Source organism: Meriones unguiculatus, chromosome 17 (assembly GCF_030254825.1).
Source record: "Meriones unguiculatus strain TT.TT164.6M chromosome 17, Bangor_MerUng_6.1, whole genome shotgun sequence".
Taxonomy (NCBI): Eukaryota; Metazoa; Chordata; class Mammalia; order Rodentia; family Muridae; genus Meriones; species Meriones unguiculatus.
In genome coordinates, this window is record NC_083364.1 from 4,507,135 (window position 1) to 4,520,573 (window position 13,439).

A 13,439-nucleotide genomic window follows, 5' to 3' on the forward strand; every position below is an offset into this window, starting at 1 on the left:
CTGTGTAACAGAACCCTGTCTATCGTGGACTTGCTTTGTAGACCAGGCTGTTCTCAAACTCACGGAGATCTGTCTGCCTCTGCCTCCTCTGAGTGCTGGGATTTAAAGGCATGTGCTACCATGCTCAACTCCCTTTTTTTTTTTTTTTAGATTTATTTATTATGTATACAATGTTCTGTATGCCCAGAAGAGGGCACCAGATCTCACTATAGATGGTTGTGAGCTACCATGTGGTTGCTGGGAATTGAACTTGGGACCTTTGGAAGAACAGTCGGTGCTCTTAACCTCTGAGCCATCTTTCCAGCCTGTTGGTTTGTTTTTTTAAAAATAGGGTCTTGGTGAGTATGCCTGTAATCTCTTCATTTAATAAGCTAGTTGGTGAACATCATTGTTGTCTCACGGAATGATCCTATAGCTCTTGAGTAGGTGTGTGGATTCTGAAGGGAGAACTGTGGAAAACATGAATAAAGTACTAAATTGAGTGTGGTGGTACATGACTAAACCCAGTACTTAGAAGGCTGAGGCAGGAGGCTTGCCAGGTTGAGGCCTGCTTGGGTTATAGATTAAGAACCTATCCCAGACTAACAAATAGAAAGCTGCTACCACAAGAAAGGTGTAATAAAGAGTGTTAAGACTGGAGCCCTCTGTAAGCTGAGAGCAAGGGAAGAAAGGTCACAGCCTTGACCAGAAGGTGTCCATGTCCTAGTAAGTGTTACAGATGGCTTTACTAAGGAGTTTGGGTTCTTGTTGGGGCAAAAGGACAAGCTAGATTCAGAGAGAAGGTCAGAAGGGAGAGGAACGGTGGTCAGGGTGTACAGAGGCCAGAGTACGAGGGGCTTCAGGCAACATGTGGCACTGAAAGTTTCTGTGTAGCTTTATGACTGCTAAAACTGTTAGAAAGTTTTATGGGAAAGAGGTCTGGGCCTGCCTTTGTTCGTTCGTTCGTTCGTTCGTTCGTTCGTTCGTTCGTTCCTTCCTTCCTTCCTTCCTTCCTTCCTTCCTTCCTTCCTTCCTTCCCTTTTTTATTTTTTTTTGTTTCGAGACAAGGTGACAAGGTTTCTCTTGTGTATCCGTGACTAGATCAGGTTGGCTCCAAACTTAGAGATCCACCTACCTTTGTGGGGGCAGGGTCTCCTGTAGCCCAAGCTAGTCTTAAGTTCTTTATATTTGAGGATGACCGTGGAACACAGGGCTTGGTGCATGCCAGGCAAGCACTGTAGCAACTGAGCTCTCTCCAGTCCTTTTTGAGGTAGGTCCCCACTCTAGCTTAGGCTAACATGGAACTTATTAAATAGGCCAGGCTAACCCTGAGGTTACCGAAGTCCTGCCCCAACCCTCCAAAGTCTGAGATTATAGGTGTTAAATTCCATGTATGGCCTCAGCTCTTTATCTGTTTTGGCTGTTCCTTCAGCAATTCTGGGAGGTTATGTTGGAGAGACCATGCACTCTCTTAGGCTCATTGAGAACTGGCTGCAAACTCTAGGGAGCTGGTAAGTGAGTTTCATTGCTCTGTGCAAATCCAGGGTCTGCCTCTGCTCCAGATCCTCCACCAGTGTGGAGGATTCAAAACCAGTGTGCGCCCCTCCCTTTCCTGGGTAATCCTGTTTCCCTCTGTCTGCATCCCTCTCTGTATCTGAACACCGTTATCTTCTCCAGAAATTGGTGAGGCTTATATACTATATTCCAAAAGCAGTTGTAACCTCTAACATTTTACAGTGGTCAGACAGCCCATGCATCTGCAAATAGAAAACATTTGTGTGAAAATCCAGGCTTAAATGTAGCATTTTGGGCATCAGAAATCTGCCCACCGAGGGACAGTGAGGAGTCTCCAGCTGTGCTGGGAGATAACTGTCACAGATTCTGAAGGTACAACTATGAAAAACATAATGTGAAGAAGAAAACACTAAACTGGCTGTGGTGGTACATGATTGTGTCCACAATACGTAAGTGGCCAAAGCCCTGGGATCACCAGTTCCAGGCCAGCTTGGGTTGTGTGTTGAGAACATAACTCAGACCAACAGAACACTATCACCACAAAATGACCAGGCATATTGGAGATCATTTTTAATGCACCCACCCACTGAGTGGAAGTGGGATGAGAAAACCTAAATGCTGCCAATCCTCTATCCATCTCCTACCCCCGAGGATGAGAATGTCAGAATAGTCTCAAATTTGTGAGAACTAGAGGTTACGAGGTTAGGATGGTATCTAAATAGATGGGACAGCCAAGGTTGAAAGCCGGTAACTGTTCATTTCTTCGTTACCTCATTCACTGCATGTGCCAGGCATTCAAGACACAGCAGTCAGCAAGCCAACATCCTGACCCACCTGCAGCTGGCACTCTAGTCGGTAATCAGACAATAAAGCTAAAATAAATAAAATCTCGTAGGTGGCACCAAAGCATGAGAGACCTGCTGAGGAGTGTTCACGGGGTGTGGCTGCCATATTTATTGGGACCATTGGGTAGTGATATTTGCAGTAGTATATGTGTGAAAGCCCTGAAAGTTTATTATTTCAGATTGATGTGGTTATTTTCTTGGCGCTAGGTATTAAACCTAGAGCCTCAGGAATCCAGGCAAGCGCTCGACCATTGAACCACAGGAAACCCTGGCTTCCTGACCTGTTTTGGTGATTTTTATTCTGAAACAGGATCTCCTTTAATAGCTTAGGTTGGCTTTGATATTGTGGTCCTCTTTCTCAGCCTGTAGAGTACCTGGGAGTATATTTGGAGGCCTAGGTTCCCAAACCTATCAGGCTTTGCTGCTGGGAAAATGCCAGGAGGAGCCGTAGATTCCGGGATCCTTGTATTCTGGTACTTACGGTTTTAGGTTCACAGGTGCCACTCCCCCTGCCTTTATTTGCGCATGCGTGAGAGTCAGAGCGCATCCTTCTGAGTGTTTTCGGTGGCTGGAGCGATACGGCTAGCGGTTGGATGGCACGGGGCGGAGCTGGGCGGGCAGCGGCCCTGGGGCTGGCACTGTGGCTGCTCCTTGGTCTCGGACTAGGCCTAGAGGCCTCCCCGACCCCAGCCCCGGCTCCGACCCAGACCCAGGTCCGGATTTCGGGTGAGTGAGCCCGTCGTCTCTTCACTGCTTTCTTCCCGCCCTCATAAGCTGGCATAGCCTCACTATTGGCTGCGCAACCCATCTGTCTCAGACACTCCCCCAGCACGCGGGTTTGGAGTTAGCGTGGGGACAAGCCAGCCCATCTGTGCCTGAAGAGGGGACTCCACGTGGCTCTCTCCTCCTGTCTTCTGCTGCCTGGTGCCCAGTTTCTCCCTTCTCGTTCTGCCCTGGTTCGTGTCACCTCCAAGTCGTCCTTCAGCCCAACGTGGGCTGGAAGGCTTATGTTTCTGACTTCTGAATTTGTTTGACCTCTCACCAGGCAGGGCTGGTCACCTGGCACATATCTGCAGCAGGTATGCCTTCCGGAAACCCTCGGTCTTGAGCCTGAAGTTTTGTGGCTGCTCTTGGAGCATTCAGTGGAGCATTCAGAGCTTCTGTTTCTCCTTGGATTCCTTCCTCAGAGAATGGAAGGAAGAATGGAATGGCGGTCCCTGGCATATATTTCACTTGTGAACCATGGTCAGGCAGCTGTCCGAGGCAGAAACAGGAGGTCCACATTGTGACCGTGGGCCACCACTGACCGTTCACTCTACAGGAGAATAGGTCTTACTGTTTGGAGTTTGGCTTTTAGGTTATTATTATGTTTTGAGTTGCTAGAACTTGCTATGTAGACCAGGCTGGGCGGATTAAAGAAAGGCACTGGCTCACATTTTTTTTTTTTTTAATGTGCTTTGGTGTTTTGCCTGCATGTGTATCCGTTTAAGGGTATCAGATCCCTGGAATTGGAGTTACAGACAGTTATGAGCTGCCATGTGGGTACTGGGAATTGAACCCAGGTCCTCTGGCAGGCAGAGCAGCCAGTGCTCTTAACTGCTGAGCCATCTCTCCAGCCACTACTGGCTCACATTTTTTGGGACAGGGTCTCACTGGGTAACAGGCTGAACTGGACCTTGTGACTCTTGCCTTAGTTTCCCCCCACATGGATTATAGGTGTGGGCCACTTATCTGGCAGAGTTTTATGGGTCACCTCCTACTTTTGGATGGTCTGTAGCTCCAAGCAGTCCTCTCGTCTCAGCTTCCCAAAAGCTGAAGGGTTACAGTTGAGCATTTTTTTTTTTTTCTGGCCTTAGTAGTCCCCATTTACAGATGAGGAAACAAGCTGGAAGGAGAAATCATGGATCATCCTGACTACTGTCTGATTAACTGCCCCATGAGGCAAGGTCTGCATAGCTCTGGGCCTACTCCAAGAAAACCCAGAAAGTTAGGGACAAGATGTCTGAAATGGCAGACAGAGGAGGACTGTGAGTTGTTGTTAGGTCTGGATTGGAGGCTATGCCTGGAGGCAGTTGAAGGTAGCCAGGGCTTGTTCTCAGTTCTTCAGCTCTAGAGAGCTCCTGGACTGTGTGGTATGCAAGTGTAATTGTATTTGACTGTAGGGAGAGGAAGGGAGGGTTCTTGGTGGCTCTGGCTGTGTGTGTGAGGTAGGCCATTCCAAGGGCCCCCTCCTGTCTCTTCTTCCTTCCTGTTCAAGCACCAGGTCACTTCACTGCCTGCCCCTCAAGAGCAGCAAACAGCCCTAGCCTCCCAGTTCAGAGTCCAGGAAAGGCTTATATTTCATCTGAACTCAATGTGGACCCTCCCATGACCTATTGTCCACACACTGTCAGGCACTGACCTGGACAGGGTCATGAGGCCAAGTCCCTGACCTTCACTGAGGGTATCCAGTCAGTAGGAAGATGGATGTTATTAGTTAGGGGCTCTTGTTAGTTGGGGAGGCAGAATTTCCTACGGGTGCATAAGACACTGAGACCTGAAGGCTGCAGAGGAATCACAGGTATAGAGTGGAAGGATAGGGTGGGCTGGAACTGGAGTATAGCTCAATGGTAGAATATTTGCCTGATATGCAGAAGGGTCTGAATACAGAGTGGAAGAAGGGCCTTTGGGCTTTGGAAGGCATAAATCTCTCTTAGATGAACTACAAGGAGGAGGCCAGGATAAAGGGAGATTGATAGAGAAGGAAGGGATTTAGATTTGGTTGTGAGAGGGTCTGGGTGCCAGGGGCTAGTGGGTGATAAGAGTTCGTAACTTGACAGAACTCTGATGCTCTGTCCTGGTGGAGATTAGACGCCAGAGGTCCAGTTCAGGGGTGACATGTTTAGGTTATGCATAATGTTTTTTTTTCTTTTTAAAATATTTTATTTATTTTGTGTCTATGAGTGCTCTGTCTGCATGTGCACCTGCATGCTAGAAGCGGGCAATAAAGGGTGTAGATGGTTGTGAGCTACCATGTAGTTCCTGGGAATTGAACTTAGGACCTCTAGAAGAGCAGATACTGCTCTTAACTGCTGAACCATACGTCCAGCCCTATGCAGAATGTTTTAACCTGGGAAATTTAGTAGATAAGGCAACAGGCTTGGTGACTAAGCATGTTTTCTTGTTTTGAGGTAGGGTCTTATGTAGCCCGAGCAGGCTTTGAACTCAGGATCTTTCTGCCTCCAACCTTCTGAGAGCTAAGATTACAGGCATGCACTACTATGCCTGCCTTTTGAGCAGGTTTATTACCCAGGTTCTCAATGTCCCCTTTCTAAGCAGGTTGGTTAGAATAGGTCCCACTGACTTTGATCATGAGCCTTTTGCAGAGCATATTGGGGAACAGCTCTTCCCCCAACCTGTTTAACCACGGAGCTTAGAGGTCTCTAGTGTAGACTATCTGGCCATCTGGAGCCTTAAGGGACAGTGAGATCAGAGTTTGAGTTCTGATTCTCTTACCAGCTCTGTGTGGTCATAGTGTTTTGGTAGATTGGAGAGTGTAGCTCTGTCTAGCTAGCAGCATCCATGAACTTCTAGGGCCCAAACAGCACATACAGTGCTCTGCAGAGGGTAGCTGCCAATGTTTCTACAGCCTGGCACATGGCTTGACTGCGTGCTTTGAGCCCCCAACCCCACTTCCCACCCTCAACCCAGGCCTCACTTATGTTCATCTCTCAGGCCCCAGAGCTGGCTCGTGCATGACAGACAACTTCCAGTGTCTTACCAGTGGCTACTGTGTGCCCTTCTCCTGGCGCTGCGATGGGGACCGGGACTGCTCTGATGGCAGTGACGAGGAGGAGTGTAGTAAGTGGCCATTCCTGGAGAGGGCCTCAGAATGGATATTTGGACTGGTGTTAGTTATAGAGATGGGGATTAGGAAAATGCTTTGGTTATAGGGCTGGGTGGATGGGGCTGGCAAAGCAGGGCAAGGTGGAGTCCATGGGGCTAGACTTTTGGGACTAATCCTAGCACTCTGGAGGCAGAGGCAGGTATGTTTCTGTAACTTTGAGGCCAGCAATACAACCAGAGTTCCAGGCCAACCAGAGATACATAGTGAGACCTTGTTTTAAATAAAAAAATAAAAACAAAACCAAAAGAGTTGGAGTTGAAGGCAGGCTTGTAGGGAGGTTGAACAAATAAGGTAGGAACCTGAAGGGAAGACTAGATATTGGAAGGTAGAATTGACAAGAGTAGTGGGTAGAGACGTTATGTGGGGTTAGCCTTTACACACAGGGTCAGCTGTTTTTATTTTGTTATTTAGTGGGTACATGTGTGTGTAGGTGTGTTTGCCAGCATGTGTGTATGTGGTGGTGGGGGGGCAGAGGTTGGCATTAGTGTTATTCTCTATTGCTCTCCATCTTACCTTTTGAGACCATCTTTTGATAAAATTGGGGCTTTCAGCTTCAGATAGACAGGCTGGCCCAGGAGCTCCAGGGTCCAGCCACCTGCACCCTCAGCATGGTGGTCGGGGGCGTGCATGCTGCGCCTGGTGTCTTCACGGGTACTGGGATCAAACCCAGTCCGTGTGCTTGTGTGGCAAGCACTTTACCCATTGAGTTATCTACTGAGCCCTGGGGAAGCTCTCTCTGTCTGTCATCTATCTAATCCTGGCCAGCCTGCAACTCTCTGTGTAGATCAGGCTAGCTTCAGTCTCACAGAAATCCACCCGCTCCTGCCTTCTAAGTGCTAGGATTAGAGTAGCTAAAGTAGTGAGATACCATTTCCAGCTCAGTCAGCTGCTTTTAGAAGCTAGGATTTAGAGGGAATTGGGCAACTAGAGTACTGGGCTTCTCCTGCCTCTCCCTTTTTTTGTTGTTGTTGACAAGGTTTCTCTACATAGCCCTGGCTGTTCTAGAATTCATTATGTAGACTAGGCTGGTCTCAAACTCAGAGATTTGTCTTCCTCTGCCTTCCAAATGCTGGGATTAAAAGTGTGCACCACCATGCCTGTCTTACTGCACTTTCTTGCGTGGTGATTTGGAATCTGATTGACCTTATGTTTCAGGGATCGAGCCATGTGCTCAGAATGGGCAGTGCCGTCCACTGGCTGCCCTTCCTTGCTCCTGTGATAACATCAGTGGTTGCCCTGCTGACTTTGACAAGAAACTTCTCAACTGTGGCCACCAGCCCTGTCAGGAGGGCGAGCTGCATTGCATGCTGGGTGATGTCTGTATACCACACACCTGGCGCTGTGATGGCCACTCAGACTGTCCCGACTCCAGTGATGAGCTCAGTTGTGGTGCGTGCCCTGGGATCTTGGTATACCTGTGTGGGTGGGAAGGGCTGGCAGATAAGAGTTCGTAACTTGACAGAACTATGATGCTCTGTCCTGGTGGAGATTAGGTACCAGAGGTCCAGTTCAGGGGTGACGTGTTTAGGTTATGCATAATGTGTGACTAGATTGAGGATGTGAACACGTGCATCCTCCTAGGCCCTTCTCTTTGTGGTGGTGGACAAGATATCATCAGGAGTAGTTATTTCACCAACTCTACTCAGTCTTAGATCAGGACACCCGGAGAACTTATGTACCCCACTGCTAAGCCTTAGGTGTCTCTCAACTAGTGATGCCTGGGCTTATTGCAGACACTGACATAGACACAGACAAGATCTTCCAGGAGGAGAATGCCACAACAACAAGGACTTCTATTACCCCGGAGAATGAGACTTCTTTCAGAAATGCCACAGTTGCCTCTGCTGGGGACCCATCCCGAAACCCAAATGCCTACGGGGTTATTGCAGCTGCTGGTAAGATAGGCCTTCCCATGTGAGAAGCTTGGGGTGATTGGAGGAAACACCCAGAAGACCACATACATATTAGGATGTGGTAGCTTCTGCCCTTCTTGCCTCACTCCTCTGACCATTTGTCTATCCCCTACAGGGGTGTTAAGTGCTATCCTGGTTTCTGCCACACTCCTCATATTGTTACGACTCCGAAGTCAGGGTTACCTGCCCCCGCCGGGACTGTTGGTGGCAGTGAAGGAGTCCCTGCTGCTGTCAGAAAGGAAAACATCACTTATATGAGGACTCATGGTCACCGCCTGGCCCTGAGTACAGTCAGACTGGACAAAGCCACAGTGGGACACGCAGGTAGCTGCTGGCTTCTCAGCTTCGAGACCTGGACTCTTTTGGTCACAGAAAACTTTGATTTTAAGCTTCTACAGATGTGGTCCTAGAGACTGGGGCTCCTCAGATACTCCCTTTGTATGTGGACCGCTTGGATGGAGAATTGCCATAGTCAGGATTGAGGGGCCAGCCCCAGGATGATCCTAAGAAATGGAGCTACCCTGTTTTAGACACTCCTGCTGCTCACATTGATGGGTGGCCATTAAAGTTCCTTCATCTCCTCTGCCTGCCTCTAGCCTCTGTTTCTCTTGGCCTGGACAGCTGCGGGTCTCTACTGGATTCCCTTCTACTCTCAAAGAGGGAGACTTCAGCCAAGAGAACATGGGACTGTGTCCTGGACATGTCCTCTGCTACTCCGCCTCCTTCAGAAAGTGGGGCTGAGTGTTGAGGCCACCTGCGTTAACAGTGGGTTTAACAGAAGAAGAGGAGAGCTGAGGTGGTGTCTCCTCACTGAGGATTCCTCTGTCATGGCTTTTACTTCTGTGACGTGAAAGCTGGGCGATCCTGATTTGAACTTAGCTATTCCCTGTTGTTTCAGGGCCATAATTCTAGCAGTTGGGAAGGGGAGGTAGGGGAATTAGAAGTAATAGGTTTGATTGTACATACCGGTAATTCTAGCACTGGGGAGGTTGAAGCCTGAAGATCTGGAGTTCAAGGAATGTCTGGGCTATACAGGGAGACCTTGTTTCCTCTCTTCCCTAGATGCGGTTGGTTGCTTTTATGAGATAGGCTGGCAGGTTGTTTACTGTCTAGCAATGAGTTAGCCCTGGAGGGAGGGCCTGTCCCCAGGTGGTAACTGAGGTCTCAGATGCCTGAGCATGAACAATACAGAAAACAAGAAAATACAGTTACCATACAACTTGATTTCTGAGTAACAAGGTAAAACTCTTCTCAGACTCCTAGCCCTTAAATTCCCAAGTAAAATGGAGTGCCCCACTGGCATCTTTGGTGGCTCCTATTAACGTGGGGTCCCATTGTGAGTTTTGGAATTCTGAGGCTGTGCATGTAAGAGGACCTGAGTTCAGATCCTTAGTACCCATGTAGAAAGCTGGATTTGCCTGTAACCTTATTCCTGCGGGTGGGTATGAGGAAGGGGGATTCCAGAGACTTGCTGGCCAGATAGTCTAGATTGAGAGCTTGAGATTCGTTGAGAAACATTACCTCAAAAATAAAGAGAAGGGGCTGGGGATATGCCTCAGTGATTAAAGTACTCATTGCACAAGTATGGAAACATAGTTGGGATCCCCAAAACCCATGTAAATGCTAGGTGGGTGTGGAGGCCTGCCTGCCTGCCTGCTTGCCTGCCTGTAATTCCAGCCTCAGGAAGCTGAGGCAGGTTACTCAGAGCAAGCTGATTGGTAAGATCCTACCTCATTGAATATGGTGGAAGAACAAACCAGGATGATTCCTGTCATCAACCTCAGGTATCCACATGCGCGCACACACACACACACACACACACACACACAAGCTCCCACACAAGCACACACACATACACACACAAATCCCAACAAAAAGAATTCCTGGAGCTCTGATGCCTGGTAGGCAATGACTTGGTTACTGATAATGTGATGCTGCTTAGAGAGAGAAAGAGAGAGAGAGAGAGGGAGAGAGAGAGAGAGAGAGAGAGAGAGAGAGAGAGAAAGAAAGAGAGGAGAGAGAGAGTAGAGAACACCAGGAGGGCTTCCTGAAATGAGGGTGGGAACTGCATTGGTTCTAGGACTCTACTCCCTCCCAGTCTGTTTCAAGGAAAGGTGGGTGAATCAGAGCCTGGATTAGAGCACTGTGTTGGGCCTGGGTTTTTAAAATAGTAGTTGATGCGTCAGCCAGGATGGGGGTGATTGACGGATGGTAGAGCCTCTGGGAGCTGGGTTGTGAACAAGGCTTTTCTTGGCCCTGTGGACAATCACTTTTTGGGTCCTCAGCTTGACCAACACACACACACACACACACACACACACACACACACACACACAGAGAGAGAGAGACAGAGACAGAGACAGAGACAGAGACAGAAGACATGAAAGGAGAGGGGAGGGGAGGGAGAAAGGAGGGTAGAAGGAGGAGCCATAGCAGGCCATTTTTAGTTGGGAGAAAAGCATTTCTGTAATCTCAGCTTTAAGAGAGGAAGATTTTGAACTGCCAGTCAGCTTGGAGCACATAGTGAGACCCCATTCAACCATCCATCTATCCATCCATCTATCCAAAAACTGGAAGATAAATTTTGTTTTTAGGCTAGTTAGGGGAGAAAGGTTTTCCTTTTACCTTTACCTATGTCTTATGCTAGTGAGCCACAAGCCACAGTTGGCCAGGATTATGTGTGTCAGGAGTCCATGCTGGACAATAAATTCACCTGTTACTTGTGCAGACATCTGGAATCTGGAGTTATCTGGAGTGTTTGGATTCTCTCTGGGGCAAACCACCCCTTACTTGGTTCTAAACAATGTGCTTTTATTTCTTTTGAAAGGTGTCATTATGTAGTACAGGCTAGCCTCAAACTCTTGATCCTTCTGGCTCAGTTTCCCCATTGTTGGGGTTACTGTTGTGTTCCACCACACCTGGTCTGCCATAGTGTTCTGTCTCACTGTGGTTCTGCAATGTGTGGTTCCAGGTGGTTAGCTGCCGTCCTCTGGGGTTAGGGCTGCTTTTATGTCAACATGTGGGAATATCTTTTATCAGTTTGGTGAAAGTTGGGCTCTTTCATGTGCCTACTGGACTTAACTGATTGTGGGTTTTTCTCAAGACATTGGGAGTCCCACGGTGCAAAGCAGTGGTTGCCCAGGTAGGATCTCTTACTTGGAAACAGGGTCTCATCTAACCCATGGTGGTCTTGAATTTATATAGCCAAGGATGGCTTTGTACTATTGTTTCTGCTTGCCTTCCCCTCCCCAGTGCTAGGATTATAGGCATGTACCACCATGCGTGATTTTATGGGGTGCTGGGGATAGAACCCAAGGCTTTGTATATGCCAGGTGTGGTTGCTCATTCTTGTAATCCCAGGTATTAGAACTAATGGGATTAAAGGAGTGAGTTGAGGGGGGAGAATTACCTCATTTCCCATACAGATTATACTTTGTGTATGCAGACACTCTACCAACTGAGCTATGTCCCTAGCCGCCTTCTTTTTCTCCTTTACTCTTGTTATTTATACTTAGGGGAAAGGGTAGCCCTACTCTGGCAAACTAGGCAGCTGGCGTGCCATTCTCACCCCAGTCATGGACTTTGACATTCAGGGGTGTTGTGCAGCGCATGTGGAGGCTCCGTGGTCTGTGTGGGCTCAGGTTCAGGCGTGTGGTGAGGGAAGGGTCAGTAAATTCTAAGTGGTGTGAAGGTTGCTGGGAAGGGGTGTGCCAGGGCTTTATGGGGAGGCAAGGAGGGATCCTGGGTATCCTTGTGCTATTCTGACCATTTTTTCCTTTTTTTTTTTTCAAAGAAGAAAATTCACATAACTTAAAATTACCCATTAACCATCTCAAAGCTCACAGTCCAGTGGCCTTTAGCATATTTACAGTGTTGTGTGGTCACCATCTCAGTCTAGTTTTGAGAGGCTTTCATCACTCCAAAGAAACCCTAATCCCATGGGACTTGGTGCTGTAATCCCAGCACTTGGGAAGCTGAGAGTGGAGAATCACAAGTTTGAGCGTAGCCTGCACTGTAGATACCTGTTTCCCTGATAGAAGAGCAATCACCACTACCAAAAAGAAGCCCTGTTCCTAGAAACAGTTACTCTCCACCCATCTCTTCTCCCCAGCCCTTCACCCAAAGCAGCTAATCACTTTCTGTGGCTCTCTGATCGGGAGTTTTCACACAAATAGTCTCTCTTTTTTGTTCTTTTCTCTCCCCTTTCTCTCTCTCTCTCTCTCTCTCTCTCTCTCTCTCTCTCTCTCTCACACACACACACACACGTTTCTCTGCCTGTGTGGTTTCTACATTTATTTATTCTGTTTTATGTGTGTGAATCTGTGTACTTGCATGCCATGGTGGCTGTGTGTAGGTCAAAGATCAACTTGCAGGAGTTCCTTTTTCAATATTTGGATCCTAAGAGTCAAATTCAGGTTGCCAGGCTTGGAAGCAAGCACCTTTAACTGATGAAACATATCTTGTTGTAAATTAAAGAAAAAAAAAAGAATGAGTATTGGGCTATATATTATTTATTATTAGCCCTAAGATTATCACACAGTATTATCTAACCCACTTTCACAAATAATGAGACATAGGCACCTGTTAGATTTTATAATTGCCTTATTTACCTTGGGCTGGGCAGATATTCCTACCTATGCTGTCTGAATAACCTCAGTATCCATCTGCCAGCCCCCATCCAATGCCATCCACTTTAATCCTTTCTGTCTGGACTACCTTCTATCCATAATCCCATGGTACTTGTTTGTATTCTTCATATGGGCCTTTTTACACCACTATTGGAGTCCTTCCTCCCAGCCCACATGGTTTCTTCTCCATGCTAACCCACTGTGGCATTCTCTTTCCTCCTCTCTTCCCATCTGTCTGTTTCCCATGATTCTCTTGAACTCCAAAGCCCCAGAACCATAGCCATGCCTACCCCATTCTGCCCTGCCCATGTATAGGCCTTTAATGAACCAATCAGGTAAAATGTCTTAGGCAGGTTTACAAAACAAGGATGGGTATAACTAGATCTTGAGGGCCAGCAATTAGCATCAAAATAAAGCATCAGAACAACCCCCAACAATATCTCTGGCCCTATTTTTTGTTTTTGTTTTTTTATTTTGGCAGGATTTCATATCACAGGGTGGTTTTGAATCACTGGATAGCTGAGGGTTGCTTGAACTCCTGATCCATCTTGCATCCATCTCCTGAGTGCTGGGATTAAAGTCACACAGAACTACACCTGAAGTGATTTTTTTTCTTCTTTTATTTAGATACAGTCACACATATCTCCAAGTGGTTTTGATTCACTGTAATCTG

The 13,439-nt window shown here is 47.6% G+C and overlaps 1 protein-coding gene across 3 annotated transcripts; it reads left to right on the plus strand.

The window, feature by feature from the left end:
* Positions 1-2,852: 2,852 nt before the first annotated feature.
* On the plus strand, positions 2,853-8,721 carry Cd320 (CD320 molecule). Of its 3 annotated transcripts, none has more exons than XM_060370939.1 (5): positions 2,853-3,065; positions 6,054-6,179; positions 7,381-7,614; positions 7,938-8,120; positions 8,254-8,721. In XM_060370939.1, exons 1-5 carry the CDS (start codon positions 2,933-2,935, stop codon positions 8,394-8,396), a joined length of 819 nt encoding a protein of 272 aa, XP_060226922.1. In that variant the 5' UTR covers positions 2,853-2,932; the 3' UTR covers positions 8,397-8,721. The 3 variants fall into 3 exon arrangements, with proteins under 3 accessions (XP_060226922.1, XP_021508555.1, XP_060226923.1); XM_021652880.2 differs by having other exon boundaries at positions 2,857-3,065; positions 7,959-8,120; XM_060370940.1 differs by lacking the exon at positions 2,853-3,065 and adding an exon at positions 3,133-3,418.
* The last annotated feature ends 4,718 nt before the right edge of the window (positions 8,722-13,439 follow it).

What these genes read in the sequence shown, in the direction of transcription:
- Cd320 (XM_060370939.1), top strand. Translation starts at nt 2,933, where the DNA reads ATGGCACGGGGCGGAGCTGGGCGGGCAGCGGCCCTGGGGCTGGCACTG. An exon ending in GACCCAGGTCCGGATTTCGG is followed by an intron (nt 3,066 to 6,053) that starts GTGAGTGAGCCC and finishes TTCATCTCTCAG; the next exon opens with GCCCCAGAGCTGGCTCGTGC. An exon ending in CAGTGATGAGCTCAGTTGTG is followed by an intron (nt 7,615 to 7,937) that starts GTGCGTGCCCTG and finishes TCTCTCAACTAG; the next exon opens with TGATGCCTGGGCTTATTGCA.